At 35.3% G+C, this 22,436-nt stretch overlaps 2 protein-coding genes across 2 annotated transcripts in view; one reads left to right on the top strand and one right to left on the bottom strand.

Annotated features, from left to right (window-relative positions):
- Positions 1-683: 683 nt before the first annotated feature.
- FPGT (fucose-1-phosphate guanylyltransferase) lies at positions 684-9,134 on the bottom strand. Its single transcript, XM_047788643.1, has 4 exons — positions 8,983-9,134; positions 7,488-7,655; positions 5,979-6,071; positions 684-3,600 (listed from the first exon to the last, which is right to left on the bottom strand). The coding sequence occupies exons 1-4, from the start codon at positions 9,062-9,064 to the stop codon at positions 2,144-2,146; spliced, it is 1,800 nt and encodes a 599-aa protein (XP_047644599.1). The 5' UTR covers positions 9,065-9,134; the 3' UTR covers positions 684-2,143.
- Positions 9,135-9,202: 68 nt separating this feature from the next.
- LRRIQ3 (leucine rich repeats and IQ motif containing 3) overlaps positions 9,203-22,436 on the top strand; it is a 186,014-nt gene continuing 172,780 nt past the window's right edge. The window contains exon 1 of the mRNA XM_047788644.1: positions 9,203-9,386. The gene's annotated coding sequence lies outside the window, so the exon portion shown is untranslated. The remainder of the gene's footprint in view (positions 9,387-22,436) is intronic.

Consider the following 22,436-nt stretch of genomic DNA (forward strand, 5'->3'; position numbering starts at 1 on the left):
AGGACTGTGCTTGTATGAAGTAAAAAATGATAAGCCAAGAGAAAGTGTATGATTTCTTACTTACATATGCATGTGATAATCACTTCAGTGCAGTAGGGCACACTGTTGGCAGTACATGTGTGGTACTACAGATCAAACAATGCATATCAAGGAAAGAGACACTGTCAAATTCTTTGGAACAGATAACATTCAAAGCAACTAGAATCCATACATTGTGCAGCATAATGATTAAAGTGCTGACCACCAACTTGTCAGAAACCTCCCACTGACTTTAAATAGAAGCTACATATCTTCTAGAGACATGATTAAGGCAAAGATGAAACATTTCTGTCACGTAGTAAAGCATCAGCATCAAACTTGCAGAAATATCTGGGGTCCACAGCATGAAAATAAATCTAGGCAGCAGTGTGATTGTGGTACGTGTAGGATATGCAGTTTTATCAACACTTTTGATAGCGCAGAAGATGGTAGTAGGTGGAAACACATGGATGTCAACAACCGTTGAGTTGAAAAGTGCTTGAGAAAAGTCTGATCCGAGATGTGAAGCTTTAGAAGAATCTTGACTATATCTTAATATTTCACTTTTTTTGTTCCTCTACATGTATTTACAAAAGGATTAAATGATACAAATCTGTGTTTTTAAAAGAGATTTCCAACAAATATAAAAAATTCAAATAACAAAGTAAGCATTGCATCATATTTTATTAGCAGTGTTTTCTCTAGTAGAACATAAGATAATTGTGATTCTTAATAAATGATGGGATCTTAGAAGAATTAAATTAGATACACAGCAATGAACTTTTAATGAGTGACAAATACATAATATTCTATGAAATCTATGCAAGTAAATCAATAAATGCTAAACAATGGCTATCATATATCTTAATTTTCTCCCTGGGAAAAAAACTTGAAAAAAACATATAAATATAATTGAGGGTTGCAAATAAATTATTTCTGATTTACCAATTATTTTTATGTTGACATATTAATTTCATATTATATGTAAATAAAATTGGCACAGACCAGTTCCTATTTCAATTTATTCTTGTGAAAACACAAAACCCTGATAAATCTATTCTCTAATTATTATTAGACTTTGATATGAAGACATTTCACATATGTGCTTACACTAAAATAGGAACACAAAATTTGAGATCCCAGCTGACTTTTATTTTCTTGAAGCTGTTTATCATTTGTTTATTTTCTCAGTCATTCTAGTTTTCTGGTTCCCTACCTTTCGGCCATTTATTGCTTTTCAGCATCATTATCAGTACATGGATGAAAATTTAAAAAATTAAAATTAAAATCAGTTCACCTAGTAATTTTAATAGTTCTGTTAAAAGGATTAATAAGGGAGGATGGAAATAATGTCCAAAATGAACTGACATGATTATCAGTGAATCATGATTATTCCAACATCTTCCCCATGCAGATACTCGAGTCCTGTGTATGCTATCCTATGGATGGATAAAATTTTAAGGTATACAAACATATGTTCAAGTTTAGAAGGATACAATAACACATATACACTTTTTATTTCATTCTGATAAGATTAATAAATGAAACTGATATTTACCATCAATTTCAGAAAGGTTTGTATCTAGTTATTTATCAATTAAGGCTCACAATAAGAATGATTTAATCTTTGTCAGCCATGGATTTGTTTCTAAAAAAGTACCTCTACAGTATTCCTACAGTGCTCTGAAGACCATACAGAATAATGTTTCTAGTAGTTCATCAGAATGGGACTAATGCATTTGAGGGGAGAACTGCCAATAAAACACTTAGAACTTTATTGGCATCACAGCCTAAAAGAAGATGAAAAGGACTCTTAAGGTATATTTACAAAATTACCTTTAAACAATTATATTATTTTATAAACAAAATAATGTTCCACAAATCCATATTTATAAGAGAAAAATGAATATAGAGTGATAAACATCCAAAAACTCACTTTTCTGAAATTAAAGCTTGGTTCTTTCAACAAAAATGGTGAATGTGTATTTTTGTATTATTAATGTTATGCCATAGTAACCATGTTAATATAATTTTCATTAATGTACTTCAAAAATGAAAAACAAGACTACAGAAAACTCCTGCATCTGCAATCTTGCTCAATAAAGAAAGGCAAAATATATAATATTTAAGATGTCTCTAAAACAGACTGCTTTCTATTCAAAGCAATTTCCAGAAAAATTTGCTCTCTATAAGTTATCATGTCCTCCACATCTTTGTAGACAAGCATTTCTTCAATGGACAGCAGCTTATAGTTATTCAGGCTGAATACTGACTTGCTCTGTACAGCATTTAACATTTTTAGAGATGCTATAACTGAATCACTCAAAGAAGAACAAACGGGGAAAATACGAGCATTCCACAAACTCAAACATGTCTTGTTTCCAGAGAATAGTTCCTCTGTGACTTCCAGATTCCAAACAGCTAAGCATGAAAGCAAAGAGACTCCAAAGAATTGAAGTAACTTTACATCTGACAATGTTTTAACATTCTTTTTCAAGTTGTCTTGAACTCCACATGCCATAGTTGAATACTTTATGTGTCCATTTATCTTTAGGCTTAGGGAACACACAAAAGAATATGCAGGTAGAACAGCTCTTGTTATGATATGAGAACCACTGATAATGCAGTTTTCCCCAACTGAAACATCAGGCCCCAGTCTAGAATACTCCACAACTGAGCCAGGTGCTAGAGAACATCTTGAATCCAGAATACTTTGAATAACACAGGATTTGTTACCAGAGTACTTGGGTATTGCTGGAAAGATGCTAAAAGCTATGGACTGTAGGCCAAGCTCTGACTTCAAACTGCTATCTGAAGTAAAATGAAACAAATATTCTTTAGTTGTTCCAATGTGATAAAATTTGGAGTTATTAAGAACAATAACATTTAGTGGTGTTCCTTTAAGAAGATGAAATATTCTCTGCCTCATGTCTACCAACTCTGACTCTTCTTTAGTAACATTTGATGTGTTTCTGGTATACTCCACAGTTGCTCCAGGTCCCAAAGCCTGCAGAAAGTCGCCATAGGCATCTATTTCACAGTTTAGTGTATCTATTTTTTCATAAAAAGCAAGTAGTTTTTTTGCTGTTTTATGATCCATGTAAAATACACTGTCTGTGTAGACATACTCAGGGTCTAATTTAAGAGAGGGAGTGTCACCACCGCCAAAGTCTTGTTGAGAAAAGTTCCCAGGTCTACACACAGCATCAAATTTATACATCTTTTCAATGCTGGGCTTATGAAGGAAGCGATGGCAACATCTGTATTCCAGGTCTCTATATTCTAAACGATTAAAAGGTTCTAAGACAAATACTCCGTGTGTTGTTCCAACGGTCAAACTAGAAGGATGAGCTAAAGCAGTAAAGCCAGGTTTGTCAAACCTAATAAACTCAGATTCTCCAATACTATAAAGTTCAATATCGTCTGCACAGGTAACCAGAATCCCAGGATTCATATGTGAGGGGAAATCAATGTACATGGCTAGTTTTAATTCCAACATCTGATAAATGGGACTACCAAAAGGTAAAGCAGTAAAAATTTTCCCCAGAGCACTTGCATTTGGAAGGCGTTGACTGTAGCCACCTATATAAAAATTAAACGAATTAACTGTTTTAAAATGTTTATAAGATTGTTTATAAGATTAACCCTAAGGCATCAGTTACAAATCAAAATGACCTTTAAAGATACTTAAAATATAAAATGCATTACTGTATCCCAGGAAAGAATAATCGATTCTAGATAACAAATTAAAGGAACATTTCTCCTGTAGGGATTTGATAAAATGTAATTCTAAATTAGGAAAGAATTCTAAAATAATTTATCCATGGGGAATTGTTTTGAATCAATTGTATAACTAGTAAAGAGAACAATGAGCTAAAATATAATCTTCTATCTACATTTTAAACAATAAATTTCCACCATGTTTAAACTCCTACATTAAAAATCCACTTCATAGGGGAAAAAAGTCAAAAAAAACCTAATATACCAATTCGAGAGCATACTTATTTATTAAAGCCTAATTTTTAGATGCAATATTTTTCCTCAAAATAATATACTTAAAGGAAGTAAAGTTGCATTTATTTAAAAGCATTTTATAATTTATACTTGTTTTTAATTTAAATAAGCTACCCTCTAAGATGAGCCTTATGATTTATTTTTTAATTTTTATTTATTTATTTTTTGGCTGTGGCTACAGTGGTTTGATGCAGGATCTCAGTTCCTAGGCCAGGGATCAAATCTGGGCCAAAGCACAACATTCTAATCACTAGACCACCAGGGAACTCCCCTTATGACTTCTTAATTCTTTGAAAAGTGTGCACTCTTAAGTACACTAAATAGCTTAATCACTTTTACAAAACTAAATACAGTGAGAGGCATAAGAGAGTCACACAACCATTGGTTCAAACTCTGGTTCAACATTTTTTATTTATCTTTGGATTTATTCTAAATCATCAAATGTAGAATGATACTTGATATTTTATGATAAACACTACATGTAAAAGTACTTACCATAGAATACACTGTTCAACCAACAAGAGCAAATACATTTTAATTTTCCAAATACTAACAAATAGTAAAATTTAGCATCGTAAGAATAACCTATTTATAATTATAGTTGATCCCTGTAACAACATGGGTTTGAACTGTGCCAGTCCATTTAATATGAGGATTTTTTTTCAGTAAATACTATGTACTACATGAGCTGAGGTTAGTGCTGGGTTCTCTGAAGGTTGAACTGCCTATACAGAAGACCAACTGTGATGATCAGGTCAGCACTCCTTACCCCTGTGTTATTCAAGGATCAGTTGTATATATTTTCTGGTGTCTACCTTAATTTTTAGTAAATTGGTAATAATAATACTTATTCTGGAATAACACTGTAAATTTGAATCTTTTTTACTTTTTTAGTTATTCTTAATATCAGAACTTGGATGTTTTACTTGATATCAATTTTACAAAGAATCATTGTTCCATCTATGAATTCTAAGGAATGAAAAGTACCTTGGAAACCATGTGGACGAATGGTTCTAAAATATCTGTCCCTATACCCAGTGTATACCATGTCCCTATACCATGACGAAGTTTCACCAGCCCCCAGTGCACAGAGGTTTTTCTCATGTAACCAAAATTTCCTATAATCGAATTTATCTGATTTAAACATTTTTTTTTTACTCTGAGATTATTTTGTTATTTTTTTATTTTTTTTCTGCTTCATAGGGCTGCACCTGTGGCATATGGAAGTTCCCTGGCTAGGGGTTACATCAGAGCTACAGCTGCTGGCCACAACCACAGCAATCTGAACTACATCTTCAACTTACACCACAGTTCGTGGCAAGGCTGGACCCTTTAACCCATTGAGAACAGGGATGGAACCCATATCCTCATGGATACTAGTCGGGTTTGATACCACTGAGACATGGCAGGAACTCCCAGAGATTATTTCTTTGCTACTTTTCTGCCCTCTTTTGTGTGTGATTGTGCTTCTTTTAAACTTTCTTGTCAACTCTATGATTTATCACCACCTTTTCCTTTTGTTTTTAAACTCTTATAAGGATTATGAACTTTGGCCACCAATAACTAGATAAAAATACGTAACAGAAGGCTTTGGCTGAAGTTTGCTAATCACAGCCTCTGTCCTACAGCAAGATTCCTTTGTAAAGCATTATCAAGAAATGTTCATATTTTGATGGGTTCTATCTTAAGAAAATAGTTTCATGATATCTGTGAAAAGCTGATGATATATGTGATCCACAATTGAAAGTTACATTTTGTGAAAACTATTATGTGCTGAAATCTAAAAATAGCAATAAAAGCATAAAATATTTTTTTCAAAGTAGAGTTACTTGAAAGACAAAAGAAAAAAAGAAAGAGGGAGAAGTATTTGTAAGGGAGAAAAAAGTGCTAAGATATCAAAAGTAAAAAACTAAAAGAAAATGTAAATTAGTTAAGTATAACATTACCAGAGTGAATTAATAGGATGGTAAAAGAATTCCACTGATCTCCATACAGCTTTTCCAAACATCGAAGGGCACAAAGTGTTGATCCTCCATTTCCTTAAAAATAAAGTTAAAAAGCACAATGTATGTCACCAAAACCTACGAAAACTTTCTTATTTCAGTAAGTTTAGGTGTTACAATTTTGAGGCTACAATTAATTAGACAGAGAGCAAAGAGACAGGCAAAAGAATCCAAGTAAATACACATTTCCTGTCAACTAAATAAATAATTAGTGATGGAAACCAGAGATCAGACTTAGTAATAAAATTTGAGTTAAAAGTCTCTTTAAATTAGGAGTAGAAAGAAATGATATATTAGATAATCTGCAATACTAGAAGACTAAGTTTACACATTCACTTGGAGCAACAAATTGTAAAACCCATTAAAATAATTCTCTCAACTGATCAATTATATGCATTAGATTTACTATCTGAAAAGTGTCTTAGAACTTTTCCAAAAAAAAAAAAAAGTAACTTTCATGTATTAGTTACGTTGGGCAAGTTATTTAACATTTTGTGCCTCAAAGTCTCATCCAGGAGTTCCCATCGTGGCACAGTGGAAACAAATCTGACTAGGAACCATGAGGTTGTGGGTTTGATCCCTGGCCTAGCTCAGTGGACTAAGGATCTGATGTTGCTGTGAGCTGTGGTGTAGGTCAAAGATGTGGCTCAGATCCCACATTGCTGTAGCTGTGGTGTAGGCTGGCAGCTGCAGCTCCAAGTGGACCCCTAGCCTGGGAACCTCCATATGCCATGAGTGCAGCTCTAAAAAGCAAAAAAAAAAAAAAAGTTCTCATCCAAATAATGGGATTCATGAAACTACTGATCACACAGTTGTGAAGATTAAAACATTTGTTAATTAGGACAATGCCAGTATCAGATACAGACATTCTACCTCTGGTGTTAAGGGACTTCACCTTTAAGTATCACACAGAAAATAGTCTCCAGAAATATAGCATGTACTTATTTTCAACGGAAGGTCTTTTGACGTTTGCCTTTTACAAAGGTGACACACTGGTTTTTTAAAAGTAAACATCTATAATATTTATTCCATTTAGACTGTGCTCTTTTGCATTCTACATTGTGGTCCCAAGAGGCCAAATATATATTTTTCCTGATTTGCTCTCTTCATCTAAATTTCTGAACAAAGCAACTGTGGAGTTGGAAGGACCTTAGGAGCCCTACTAATAAGGTCCAAAGGAATATTCACCATCTGAGCAAATTTTATTGTGACTAATAAAGTTCTTTCTCAATTAACACAGCATTTTGGAAGTTATTCATGTTTAGTCCATAATGTGTAAAGAGTTGCCATGCTTTTATCTTTTTCAAAAAATACTGCATTAAAATTTTTAAAGTCTGTAAAGACTATGGATAGAAAGATACAAAGTTTATAAACTGTAAGCCACAGGAAAGTTCTTCTTCAATGATTATTCTGCCCACAACTTATGACATAAATCTGACCATAAATGCATACCAATTTTGGCTCCAGCGGGATCAACAAAAACAAGATATTGAACTCCAAGGGGTAACTCCTTTTTTTTCAGCTTTTCTGACAGCTGTTGCTTATATGCAAGCTCCTGTTTTTCATCAGCTGCTGTTATTGCAACAATATCCCAGAATTCTCCAGCTGCCACAGGTTTGCCTATGTGGAAGAAGCAAGGAAATGGTAAATATTATCAGAATTCTCTAGCTGTTGCAGGTTTACCTATTTGGAAAGAAGGAGAAAAGAGGTAACAATATCTCTGTAAATGTATCTTCTGCTTTTGAAATTAGGGAATGAGTGGCCACCTAATAAGATTCATAGTTCTGCTAAGAATTATTCACAAACTCTAGGGTTTTTTTTTTTTTTTCTCCTTTAGATTACTTGCTCCTTTTACAGTCTTAGTGCCATTTTTTTAGATTTTCTGAAAGTTGTAATGTTTCTTGTCTAAGAGAAGTAGTTTAACTTGTTAAAGATGAACTCAATTCCTAAATAAAAAGAGGAAACAAAGGAATCTCAAGCTTTGAAAATCATTTTTCACAACAAGGACCACTTAATGTTTGTTGGCTGAGAAAGATTAAACCCAAGGATACATTTCTACAATGCTGCTGTTTATAAATGTGGGTATTTTATTTTTTATTACCTTAAGATGAGTCATGCAAGTTTACAAAGGTACTAGAGAATGACACCAAATTCTGGATAACAGAAATGTTCCCAACTCCCTAATGAACACATTAAAAGACAATGAACTTTCGGTTGACAGTTGCAAGCTCTTCTTGATAAACGAGATGAATAAAGTTTTTTATTAGTTAACAAATAAGAACTTGTTAATCTGATGTTCCTAAACCTTTTACCATCATCAAGTATTATTTCCTCTATTTTTAAGGTAGTAACGTCAAGAAAAATATAACCAATTAGAAAGTTGTACAAGAAACAAGTGGTACAGTCTTAATTTTTTTGCAACAAATTTACCCCTTTTAATTTTTAATTCTTAATTTCTCCATACTGTTTCATTTTTCACTAAGTGTTCACATTATGGAGCAAACTGGTTAAGTAGGTAGGGGGTGGAGGATAGTTACAATCAGATTTGTAAGGGTCAAAACACAATGTTTCCTGCCTTTTAGGTTTATTTAAAATAGCTTTTTGTTTTTAATGAACTAAACAAGTGACTAACTTGGATTTATAACTTCACTAGTTAGAATATTGTTTTTCTTCTCCCTCCTCCCTTTTAAATATGCATATATACTTATACACACATATATGTATACACGATTAGCATAAACATGAAGAAAGTAACATTAGGTATCACAGTGGTAGAAGTACAGTGATAGAAGAATAAAAATCTCAGGAGGAGGCTTAGCTAAGCCGGCGCCAGCGCCCTAGGCCCGCAGGTATTAGCAAAAGGAAGTGCTAGTCCAGCAAATATCCCAGCACGAAAAGCACCCTCCCTGTTCTTTGCAGAGGAGAGCCGGGGTTCCTTCTTTGGTACCTCTCAGCTCTGAAAATCTCCGCAACCTTCGCTGGGTGGCTTCTTGCAAAGATAGGCCTAAAGGGGCACTTGCGGCTGCCATAGCTCACTTTCCCCAACACTGCTGAAGACTCCCAGGTATCCGGCAGCCCAACACCGCACGCATGCGTCCTGGAACGTAACCGCGTCTTTGGTCCGGTTTCGCCTCTGTCCCGCCCCCTACGTGCGTCTCTCACGTAACCACGCCCCCGAAGCTCTCTGGCCAGCCTGGGGAAAAAACAAGACCCGGCGAGCCCGAAGGTTTGCCTTGTTACCCTAGCAACGGTGTCTGGAACTGATAGATGGCCACCTAGAGATTTGTCCGAACTTGTGGGGTCTGGGCCGCGTGTTCCCAACTTTTAAGGCCTTGCAGCCCTGAAGACCCGGTGAGTGGTTCCGGCCGGGCGACGAAATTGCGAGAACTGATCCACTTAAGGAGAGGTCGAAACTACACCCTAGCTACTAGCGTTCTCTCAAAAGAGATTCGTCCTTTGAAACGCTTGGTTTGTTTTAACCAGGAGCAGTTCCCAAGGACCTCTTGACAGTTAATTTCTGCCTCCTGGGTCGTCATATGAAGTCATCTGCAGCAACCCCAGTTCCAGTTACACAGTCAGAACTTTTAAAATCTGTATTTCAGGAATCATAGCTTTGTGGCTTCTCTTCCCTTGCTGTTACTAAAGAGTGAGCCTCTCTACCTCTCTCAGTTTTAAGATCACTTAATAGGCTTTGAGAAGTTGTGTAAAATTCTGCAGTCAGGCCCTTATAATTTGTGAGATTTTGGTTGTTTCTCTGGCATCCTTTTGTATACAGAGGTTAATCTAGAACTTTCCATAGCATTTCGAGGAATAGTCAGCCCTACTGGATGTTTTTGGTAGCTATAAATAGGTACATTTCTTCTCTTGTAAAGCATCAAGTTTATGATGATTTTCACAGGTTATTCTAGTCATCTTTGCACATAAGGGAGCTATGAATCAGAGAATAGTGACATAGTCAAGGTTTCACAATTAGTAAGTAGTAGAGGGAAAATTTAAACAAGGTATTCCAAACTCAGAAATCATTCTCCCACACAATACAATTTAGCTTATTTGAAAAACTTGTCTTCATTAAAGTTTTCATTAGGAACAGAGGTATTCAAGTCCTTAACAAGTTCATACCATGAACTTAACTTGGTTTTTTCTTCTAAAGACTTTGTTATTTAATTCTGTACTTAGAAAGCATTTGAGTTAAAAGAGAGATTACTCTCATAGTTTTATTGTTTAAAAGCTTCTTTTTTGTTAATAAAAAAAAACTTTAAAAAACCAAACATTATTAAGAACACTTGGAAAATATAGAAGAGGAGTGAAAAAAAGGGAAAGTATTAAGGGAAAGGTGGGGGAGATGACAACAGCCTAAAGAAAGGATTTTTTTTTTTTTTCTCCTAATTGAAACAAAGCCATTGCAGGGTTTTTAGGTATCTTCCCTTGTGTTTGAAAGGAGCTCACAGAAATGTACAAATAGACTGTAGTAGAGGGCAGAGCAAGGATGGAAACAGGGAGAATGGTTTGGAGGCTATAGCAGCTGCCAAATAGGTGAGAGTGGTGAAGCCTTGGCCAGGATGCTAACAGTGAGGGTGAGAAGATGGTTAGAGTCTGGATATATGTCTGAAGGCATAATTAATACCATTTGCTAATGGAGTGGCTGTGGAATGTGAAGGAAAGAGAGGAGTTAAGGATAACTGTCTGAAGTATAGAGTGGCCATTAATTGAGATACGGAGAGAGGGACAGTTATGGAGTTAGTAGGGAGAGTCCAGAAATTTGGTTTAAGATGTGTTGAATAAACAGATGTACGTGTATGCAGGGCATATGTAATGGGCGTTTGTTAGTATATGTGTTTGTTTGCATTATATGGGAGCCTGGAGTTTGTGAGACAGGTCTGGGCTGGAGATCTAGTTTTAGGAATTGTCAGCATATGGAATTAATTTTTAAACTATGAAACTAGATGAGATTTTTAGGAAAGAATGGTCAGTAGAGCCTATAAGCTTAGGGGGTTGTAGGTACTAATGAGCTAAAGTAAGTATTGAAAAAGGTAACAAATAAGAAAAACTTCAGGTAGTGCTAAGAACTGTGACGGACTAAAATAGGGTGATGTAATAGACTCTATCAGATTGTTAAAAGTATGCTGGAGCATTTTTTGGACCTGGGAAGGATTACTGTAAAAATGGATGTTATTTTTTTTTTATATTATATTACATAAAATGTGCTGGGTGTAAATATACTATATCAGCTATTTTTTTTTTTTTGCCATTGTGTCTTTTCTGTTTTCATCAGATTTTCACTAATATTAATTTTTAAATTAAAAATTTAAAAATAGTGTATAATTTTTTTTTGTCTTTTGTTGTTGTTGTTATTGTTGTTGCTATTTCTTGGGCCGCTCCCGCGGCATATGGAATTTCCCAGGCTAGGGGTTGAATCGGAGCTGTAGCCACCGGCCTACGCCAGAGCCACAGCAACGCGGGATCCGAGCCGCGTCTGCAACCTACACCACAGCTCACGGTAATGCCGGATCGTTAACCCACTGAGCAAGGGCAGGGATCGAACCCGCAACCTCATGGTTCCTAGTCGGATTCGTTAACCACTGCGCCACGACGGGAACTCCAAAATAGTGTATAATTTTTGAGTGGAAGTAAATTTCCTTGGCAGTTGATTGTAGCAAGAAAAAATGTCTAGGGACTTTAAGTTTACATGTTACATAATCAGACTGTGGGATATGGTTGTTTAAACAGGCATAAGCTACAAAGACTAGAAGAAAGTATGTCAATACAACTTAGTAGTAAATGCAGTTTAGCAGTAAATGCGTTGTTTTGTTTACATGAAACATGATGGAATTGATGTGTTTGATCTTGGATTCACATTTTAAAAGGACTATCAGGCAAACCAAATTATAATAAGTCGAAAGAAAGATATTCCTGGGCTTTTTTTTTTTTTTTTCCTATTGGAGAAGAGTGGAGATTGTCTGAAGAAGTGCCATATACTTTACATACCATTAATCTAACCTGTTATAAGTGAACAGTTTAATGATTTTTAGTAAATGTACTGAATTGTGCAGCCGTGACCACAATTCAAGTATAGAGTATTTCCATCATCCAAATAAGATGCCTTGTGCTTATTTACAATTATGTCTAGTTAGGTTATTTTTCTTACAATAGGCATAGCTATGACAGTTGTGTGAAAGTTGCAGAGAAACACATTAATTTTTTCAGCATCATAAAAAGAGGCTGAAACCAAATAGAGAGGGTCCTGGATTATGCACCATGGAGCTCAGGTGTGTGATTTAGCCAGTTCAGGCTTGGGCTCTCATCTTTTCCAGTACTTTCGAATCAGCTTTCTAATTAACCACTCTTCCTCCTTTTCTCCATTTCCCTCCCCCCCCCTCCCTCCCTCCCTCCCTCCCTTCCTTCCTTCCTTCCTTCCTTCCTTCCTTCCTTCCTTCCTTCCTTCCTTCCTTCCTTCCTTCCTTCCTTCCTTCCTTCCTTCCTTCCTTTTTCTGTCTTTTTAGGGCCGCACACATGGCATATGGAAGTTCCCAGGCTAGGGGTTGAATCAGAGCTTTAGCTGCCAGCCTACACTGCAGCCACAGGAACGCTATATCCGAGCTGCATCTGCAACCTGCCCCACAGCTCACAGCAACACCAGATTCTTAACCCACTGAGCAAAGCCAGGGATTGAACCCATGTCCTCATGGATAATAGTCTAGTTCATTACCGCTGAGCCACAGTGGGAACTCCACTCTCTTCCTCCTCTTCCTCTTCCCAACATGGAGTATAAAGCAAAAAAAATAGCTTTTTTTTTTTTTTTTTTTTACCATTTCCTTTCTTTGAATTTATTTGCTCAGCCAGCCTGTTCTCTACTTATTTCTTCACTGATTTTTCCCCACTATACCTTATTGAAGGAACCCTTCACCCCTTTCTGGAGAGCAAAGGAAAACGTTTTTCCTCCAGACTTCTATTTTACTTCCCCTTTTAAAGTTTTTTAAAGACTATTTTTAGAGCAGTTCACAGCAAAATTGAGAAGATACAGAGGCTTACAGTATTTATGCATGTATACCCACACATGCACGGCCTCCCCCATTATCAACATCCTCCACCAGAGTGGTACATTTGTTCCAATTGATGAATCTACAGTGACACGTCATAATCACCCAAAGCTGGCCTTAGGATTCACTCTTGGTGTTTTATACTCTATGGGTTTGGACACAATATAATGTCATTGTTATAATACTATTCAGAATAGTTTCACTGTCCTAACAAATTCTCTGTGCTCTGCCTCTTTATTCCTCACTCCCAAATCCTGCAAAACCTGCCACCACTGATCTTTTTACTGTCTCTATGTTTTGCTTTCTCAAGAATGTATGTCATATGGGTGGAATCCTACAGAATGTAGCATTTTCATATTGGCTTCATTTACATGGTAATATGCATTTAAGGTTACAGGATGTCTTTCCATTGCTTGATCGCTAATTTATGTTTAGCGCTGTCATTGTCTGGATGTACCACAGGTTATTTATTCATTCACCTACTGAAGGACGTCTTGATTCTTCCCAATTTGGTTGATTATGAATAAAGCTTCTGTAAATGTCCCTGTGCTGAGTTTTGTATGAAAATAAGTATTCTGGAGTTGCCGTCGTGGCGCAGTGGTTAACGAATCTGACTAGGAACCATGAGGTTGCGGGTTCGGTCCCTGCCCTTGCTCGGTGGGTTAACGATCCGGCATTGCCTTGAGCTGTGGTGTAGGTTGCAGACGCGGCTCGGATCCCGCGTTGCTGTGGCTCTGGCGTAGGCTGGCGGCTACAGCTCCGATTCGACCCTTAGCCTGGGGACCTCCATATGCCGCGGGAGCGGCCCAAAGAAATAGCAAAAAGACCAAAAAAAAAAAAAAAAAGAAAAGAAGTATTCACCTCCTTTGGGTAAATAGCAAGAAATGCATTTACTTGATCTTAAGATAAAAGTGTATTTAGTTTTTTGAGAAATCCCCAGCTTCTTTCCAGATTAGCTATACTATTTTGCACTCCTGCCATAACAAATGAAAGTTCCTGTTGTTCCACATCCTTGTCAGCAGTTTTTTTTGGTCAGTGTTAGACTTTGGCCATTCTTATAGGTATGTAATGCTAATTGTTTTTATTTGCATTTTCCCAATGACATATGATAAGAAACAACTTTCATATGCTTATATGAATTTGTATATCTTCTTTGATGAAGTGTCTGTTGAGAGTTTTGGCTTATTTTTTAATCTGGTTGTTCATTTTCTTATTGTTGAATTTTAAGAGTTCTTTGTTTATTTTATATGTCTTTTATTAGATGGGTGATACACAAGGTTTTTTTTTTTCCCAGTCTGTGACTTGTCTTCTCATTTGACATTACCTTTTGCAGACCATGTGTTTAATGTTAATGAACTACAGATTACACAATATTTCGTTCAAAGATTTTGCTTTTGATGGTGTATCTAACAAAATAATCATCACTCCTAATTTCACATAGGTTTTCTCTAACTTTTCTTCTACAAGTTTTAAAGTTTTATGTTTTACATTCATGTCATATATCCATTTTGAATTAACTTTTCTGAAGTTATAAAGTCTGTGTCCAGATTCATTTTTTTAATATGGATGTACAGCTGTTGTAGCACCATTTATTAAAAGTCTGTATCTTTGCTCCATTGTGTTGCTTTTTCTCTTTTGTCAAAGAGCAGTTGACTATATACATCTCTGCCTATTTCTAGGCTATTTTGTTCCACTTATCTAACTTTCTATTTTTTATTTTAATTTTTATTTTATGTTAGAGTATTGTTGATTTACAGTGTTGTGTTAGTTTCAGGTATACAGCAAAGTGATTCAGTTATTCATGTTTAGTTTATTTTTCAGATTCTTTTCTGAGTTATAGAATATTAGTAGAGTTCTCTGAGCTGTATAGTAGGTCCTTGTTGATGTTGATGATCTATTTTATACACAGTAGTGTGTATATGTTACTCGCAACCTGGTAGTTTATCCCTCCCCCACCAAGTTTTCCTTTTGGTAACTATAAGTTTCTTTTCAAGATCTGTGAGTCTGTTTCTATTCTGCAAATAAGTTCATTTCTATACTTTTTATTAAGATTCCACATATAAGCGATGTCACATGATGTTTGTCTTTCTCTAACTTCCCTTTGTATGATAATCTCTAGATCCATCCATGTTGCTGCAAATGGCATTATTTCATTCTTTTTTATGGCTAAGTAATATTCCATTGTATATGTGTACCACATTTTCTTTATCCGTTCCAGTCAGTGGACATTTAGGTTGCCTCCATATTTTGGCTATTATAAATAGTGCTGAAGTAAAATTGGGGTGCATGTATCTTTTAAAATTATGGTTTTCTCCAGGTATATGCCCAAGAGTAGAATTGCTAGATCATATGGTGGCTCTATTTTTAGTTTTTTAAGAAACCTTTATACTCTTCTCCATGGTGGTTGTACCACGTTACATTCCTACCAAGAGTGTAGGAGGCTTTTTCACACCCTCTCCAGAATTGATTATTTGTAGACTTTTTGATGATGCACACTCTGACTGGTGTGAACTGATAGCTTCTTGTAGTTTCAATTTGCTTTTCTCTCATGATTAAAAATGTTGAACATCTTTTCATGTGCTTTTTTGACCATCTGTATGTCTTGGGAGAAATATCTACTTAGATCTTCTGTTTTGATTGGGTTGTCTGTTGTTTTGATAATGAGCTGTATGAACTGTTTGTATATTTTGAAAATTTATACCTTGTTTGTTCTATCATTTACAAATACTTTCTACCACTCTGTAGGTTGTCTTTATGTTTTGTTTATGGTTTCCTTGACTGTGCAAAAGTTTTTAAGTTTAATTATGTATCATTTGTTTACTTTTTGTTTGTATTTTCATTATTTTAGGAGGTGGCTCCAAAAAGATAGTGCTGCAATTTATGTCAGAATGTGTTCTGCCTATGTTTTCCTCTAGGAATTTTGTAGTTACCCAGCCTTATATGTTTAGGTCTTTAATCCATTTTGAGTTTACTTTTATGTATGGTATTAGAGAATGTTCTAATTTCATTCTTTTACATGTAGCTGTCCAGCACTGCTTATTAAAAGGACTGTCTTGGGAGTTCCCATGTGGCTCAGCAGACACAAACCCAACTAGTATCCATGAGGATGCAGGTTTGATCCCTGGCCTCGCTCATTGGGTTAAGGATCTGGTGTTGCCATGAGCTGTTGTCTAGGTTGCAGATGCAGCTTGGATCCTGTATTGCTGTAGCTGTGGCATAGGCTGGCAGCAATAGCTCTGATTTGACCCCTAGCCTAGGATCTTCCATATGCTGAGAGTGTGGTCCTAAAAAAAAAAAATGAAAAAATTATTTTCTCCACTGTATATTCTTGCCTCCTTTGATTAATTAACTGTAGTTGCATGGGACTATTTCTGGGCTTTCTGTCCTGTCCCATTGATCTATATTTCTCTTTTTGTGCCAGTGTCATACAATTTTGACAACCGTAGCTTTGTCGTATAGACTGAAATCAGTGAGCCTGGATCCTCCAGCTCAGTTTTTCTTTCTTTGGGTTGCTTTGGCTATTTTGGGTCTTTTGTGTTTCCATACAAATTAAATTTTTTTTTGTTCAAGTCCTGTGAAAAATACCATTGATAGTTTGATAGGGATAGTCTTGAATCTGTAGATTGCCTTGGGGGGGAGTATAGTCATTTTGATAATATGATCCAAGAGCGTATATCTTTCCATCTATGACGTCTTTGATTTCTTTCATCAGCATCTTAACATTTTCAGAATACAGATCTTTTACCTCCTTATGTAGGTTTATTCCTAGATAATTTTTTTCTTCATGATGCTATGGTAAATTGGGATTGGTTCCTTAATTTCTCTTTCTGATCTTTTGTTGTTAGTGTGTAGCAATACAAGAAATTTCTGTGTATGAATTTTGTATCCTGAAACTTTACCAAATTCATTATTGAGTGCTAGTAGTTTTCTAATAGCATCTTTAGTATTTTCTAAGTATAGTGTCATGTTATCTGCAAACAGTGCTAGCTTTACTTCTTTTCCAGTTTGGTTCCTTTTATTTCTTTTCTTCTCTGATGGCTGTGGCTAGGACTTCCAAAACTATGTTGAATAAAAGTGGTAAGAATGCACATTCTTTTCTTGTTCCTGATCTTAGAGGAAACAATTTCAGCTTTCCACTGTTAGCTGTGCGTTTGTCATATATGGCTTTTATTACATTGAGGTAGGTTCCCTCTGTGATTACTTTCTAGAGAGTTTTTATCATAACTGGGTGTTGAATTTTGTCCAAAGCTTTTTCTGCATCTATTGAGATATTCATTTTTTTTAATTTTTCAGATTGTTAATGTGGTGTATCACATAGATTGATTGGTATATTAATATGCAAAATATCAATTTGTATATTGAAGAATCCTTGCATCTCTGGGATAAATCCTTCTTGATCATGATGTATGATCCTTTTAATGTATTGTTCAGTTCCTTTGCTAGTATTTTGTTGAGAATTTTTGTATCCATGCTTATCACTGATATTTACTTGTGATTTTTTTTTTGTAATATCTTTGGTTTTGGTGTCAGAGTGATGTGACTTCATAGAATGAGCTTAAGAGTGTTCCTTTCTTTGTAATTTTTTTTGGAATAGTTTCATTAGAATAGGTATTAGCCTTCTATAAATGTTTGATAGAATTTGCCTGTGGAACCCTCTGGTCCTGAACTTTTTTTTTTTTGCTGGAAGTTTTAAAGTCACAGTTTCACTTTCAGTACTTATGGTTGGTCCATTCATATTTTCTATTTCTTCCTGGTTCAGTCTTTGGAAGATTGTTCTTTTCTAAGAATTTGTCCATTTCTTCTAGGTTGTCGATTTTATTGACATATAGCTATAGTAGTCTCTTATGATGCTGTGTATTTTTGTGGTGTCAGTTGTAATTTCTCCTTTTTCTTTTCTAATTTCATTGATTTGATCCCTCTCCCTTTTCTTCTTGATGAATCTGGCTAAAGGTTTAGTAATTTTTTGTGTGTGTACAGAGGACTAGCTTTTAGTTTCGTTGATCTTTTCTACTGTTTTCTTTTTCTCTATTTCACTTATTTCTGTTTGATCTTTACGATTTCTTTCCTTCTACTAACATTGGGTTTTGTTCTTTCTCTGTTGCTTTAGGTATAGGGTTAGGTTTTTTGCTTGAGATTTTTATTTCCTGAGCTAAAATTGTATTTCTATAAACTTCTCTCTTAGAATTGTTTTTGCTGCATCCTATGGGTTTTGTATTGTTGTATTTTCATTTTTATTTGTCTCTAGGTATTTTTTTAAAAAAATTTATTCTTTAATGTCTTCAATAATCCATTGGTTGGGTAGTAACATTGGTTAGTCTTCATTTGTTTGTATTTTTTTTACATTTTTTTCTTTTAGTTGATTTTTTTTGGTCTGTTTTCTTTTTAGGGCTGCACCTATGGCATATGAAAGTTCCCAGGCTAGGGGTCAAATTGGATTTGCAGCTGCTGGCCTACAGCACAGCCACATCAATGTGAGATCTGAGCCACATCTGTGACCTATGCTGAAGCTTGTGGACATGCTGTATCCTTAACCCACCGAGTGAGTCTAGGTATTGAACCTGCATCCTCCTGGATACTATGTCAAGTTCTTAACCCACTGAGACAAAACAGGAACTCCTTTTACTTGATTTCTAATCTCAGTGTTGTGTTCAGAGAATTTAAAATTATAATTTTCTTAAATTTACCAAGGCTTACATTGGGGCCCAGCATGTGGTCTATCCTGGAGAATGTTCCATATGCACTTGAGAAAAATGTATGTCACATAAATATTCAGTTAAATACATCTGGTCTAATATGTCTTTTAAGGGTGTGTTTCCTTATTGAAAAGTCAGGATGACCTGTCCATTGATGTAAGTGGGGTGTTAAAAGTCCCCTACTATTATTGTGTCACTATCAATTTCTCCTTTCATGGCTCCAGGTATTTGCCTTATCTGTTGAAGTGCTCCTATGTTGGATGCATAGATATTTATATTGTCATATATTCTTCTTGCATTGACCCCCTTCATCATTAGGTAATGTCCTTCTTTGTCTGTTGTAATATTCTTTATTTGAAAATCTCTGAATATTATTATTCCACCTTTTGTTTTGATTTTCATTTATGTGGAATACCTTTTTCCATCCCCTCACTTTCAGTCTATGTGGGATCCTAGATCTGAAGTGAGTCTCTTGTAGACAGCATATATATGGATCTTGTTTTTGTATCCATTCAGCCAGTCTCTGTCTTTTGGGTGGAACATTTATTCTGACTGCATTTAGGGTAACTATGGATATGTATGTTCTTATTGCCATTTTGTTAATTGTTTTAGATTTGTTTCTGTAAGTCTTTTTTCATCCTTTCCTCTTCCCTTCTCTTCTTTTGTGACTTGATGATTATCTTTAATGTTGTATATGGATTTGTTTTTCCTTTTTGTGTTTCTATTGTAGATTTTGGTTTGAGTTTTTGTGTTTGAGAGTTGTACCATGAACAGCTGTTAGATTGTGTCAAAGCTTTTGACATGATCACATGGTTTTTCTTATTTAGTTTGTTGGTGTGATGGAATTTCATTAATTGGTTTTTTGAATATTGAAACTGTCTTGCATACCTGGCATAAATCCAGCTTTGTAGTAGGTGTGTGATTCTTTTTATATATTGTTGGATTTGATTTACTAGTTTTGCTATTACTATATGAATAGACCTGTAAGAGGATGACATTTGTGAGGACTGGTATAGAGTGGGACCCTGACATAGTACAGTAAGTGAGACCCATGCATTCTAGCATCCCCGCTAAACCTACTTTTGTGCTATCTTTGCAAATATTTCACATGTGTAAATCAGCCACCCTGGAGATTGTTGGTTTGGATAAGCCCCGCAAGACTGAATCTCAGGTCCCTATCACTTGGAATAGAACTGCCCACTTAAACCAAGTCAACCTTCAGATCTGAGAAATAATAAATGGTGGATTTTTTTTTTAAAGCCAGTAGGTTTTAGGGTGCTCTGTTACATAGCATAAATAAATGAAAAAAAAATGTGTGGTCTTTTTTGTAGAACATTGGATATTTGTTGTGGAGAATTAGCATTGAAGGATTTCAAGGAATTAACAGAATTTTACCTGATAGATACTTCATTATTTGTATTTGGAAATCTTTTTTAAAGCACTATTGAGGTTAATTGACATATATCACTGTATAAGTTTAAGGTGTAAAGTATGATAATTTGATACACACGTGTTTGTAAAATGATTATCATGATATGGTTAGTTACCACATTTATTGCCTCATTATAATAACCTGCTTTGTGTATGTATGAAAAGACATGTATGATATACTCTCTTAGTAACTTTTTTAAGTATGTAATATGGTATTTTTAACTGTAGTTATGATATTGTATGTTATATCCCTAGAACTTACTCATAAGTGAAAGTTTGTTCCCCTTGACTAGCACCTCTCTGTTTCCTACACCCTATTTTGGCCACTGCTGGCAGCCACCAGTTTTATTCTTTGATTACATAAGTTCAACCATTTTGGATTCCACGTTAAGGAAGGTAATAATAGTATTTTTTTTTTCTACTGACTTCACTTAATATAAAGTCCTCAAGATTTATAGTGTAGAAAATGGCACAATTTCCTTCTTCCTTATGGCTGAATAATATTCATTGTGTGTATGTGTTTATATAAAATGGATATCACATTTTTCTTTAGCTATTCCTCTATCAACAGGCATTTCAGTTCCTTCCAAGTGTTAGCCATTGTGACTAATGACCACGGGGATACACTTACATCTTCAAAATAGTTACTTCATTTCTGGGGGATATTATGCAGAATGGGGTTAACTATATCACATGATAGTTCCAGTTTTAGTTCTTTGAGGAACTTCATACTGTTTTACATATGGCTGCACCAATTTACATTCCCGCCAACAGTAGATAAGGGTTCCTCTTTCTTCATATCATTAGCAACACTTATTTCTTATCTTTTTGAATATAGTTATTTTAACATGTGAGACAATACAGTGGTTTGATTTTCATTTCTGAAATGATCAGTGTTGTTGAACACCTTTTTAATGTATGTGTTCACAATGTTATGTCTTTGGAGAAACATCTATTCAGGTCCTTTGCCTACTTTTAATCAAGTTATTATTTTCTGTTGATTTGTATGAGTTTCTTTTATATTTTGGATGTTAACCCTTTATCAGATATATGATTTGCAAATATTTTTTCCCATTGTATAGCTGCCTCCTTATTCTGTGTTGTTCACTTGCTTGTTTTACTGTGCAGGAAATTTTTAGTTTGATGTAGTCATAGGTGTTGCTATTTGCTTTTGTTGTCTTTGCTTTTGGTGTCATATCCAAAAAAATCATTACCAAGACAAATGTAAAAGGAGCTTTCTTCTAGAAGTTTTATGGCTTCTGGTCTTAAAGTCTTTAATCCATTTCCAGTCATTTTTGTGAGTTATGTGAGACATAGGTCCAAAATCATTCTTTTGCACTTGAACATCCAGTTTTCCCAGCCCCATTTATTGAAGGTACTGTCTTTTCCTTACTGAGTGTTGGTTCTTTTGTCATATATTAGTTTATTATATATTGATGGGTTTATTTCTTGGCTCTCATTTTATTTTTGCATTGTTCTATGTGGCAGTTTTTTTTTTTTTGTCTTTTTGCCTTTTCTAGGGCTGTTCCCGCAGCATATGGAGGTTCCCAGGCTAGGGGTCCAATCGGAGCTGCAGCCACTGGCCTATGCCAGAGCCACAGCAATGCAGGATCCAAGCCGCATCTGTGACTACTCCACAGCTCACGGCAACGCCAGATCCTTAACCCACTCTGCAAGTCCGGGGATCGAACCTGCAACCTCATGGTTCCTAGTCAGATTCGTTAACCACTGAGCCACGATGGGAACTCCTATGTGGCAGTTTTTATACCTGTAACGTACTCTTTTTATTACTATAACTTTGCAATATGTTTTGAATTCAGGAAGCATGAGGCCTCAAACTTTGTTCTTCTGTCCCCAGATTATTTTGCTTGTTTGGTTTTTATTTTCTGATGTGGTCCCATATGAATTTCAGGATTGCTATCCCTACTTCTGTGAAAAATGTCATTGGAATTTTGATAGAGATTGCATTGAATCTATAGATGACTTGGGTAGTATGCTCATTTTAAGAATATTAACTATTCTAATCGCTGAACACAGTCTTCTTTCCAGTTATTTGTTTCTTCTTCAGTTTCTTTCCTTAATGCCTTAGAGTACTCAGTGAACAGATTTTTTTACCTCCTTATTTAAATTTATTCCTAAGTATTTTATTATTTTTGATGCTATTATAATGGGAGTTGTCTTCTTTTTTCCTAGATAGTTCACTGCTAATATCTATAAAATGCAGTGAAGTTTTATATGTT

The sequence above is a fragment of the Phacochoerus africanus genome, chromosome 8 (assembly GCF_016906955.1).
Source record: "Phacochoerus africanus isolate WHEZ1 chromosome 8, ROS_Pafr_v1, whole genome shotgun sequence".
Lineage (NCBI taxonomy): Eukaryota > Metazoa > Chordata > Mammalia > Artiodactyla > Suidae > Phacochoerus > Phacochoerus africanus.

Coding starts and splice junctions, on each gene's coding strand:
- FPGT (XM_047788643.1), bottom strand. CDS start 9,064: ATGGCAGCCGCAAGTGCCCCTTTAGGCCTATCTTTGCAAGAAGCCACC. Junction 7,656..8,982: donor GAGATTTTCAGAGCTGAGAG/GTACCAAAGAAG, acceptor TCTTCCACATAG/GCAAACCTGTGGCAGCTGGA. Junction 3,601..5,978: donor CATCCTATTAATTCACTCTG/GTAATGTTATAC, acceptor ATTTTTATATAG/GTGGCTACAGTCAACGCCTT.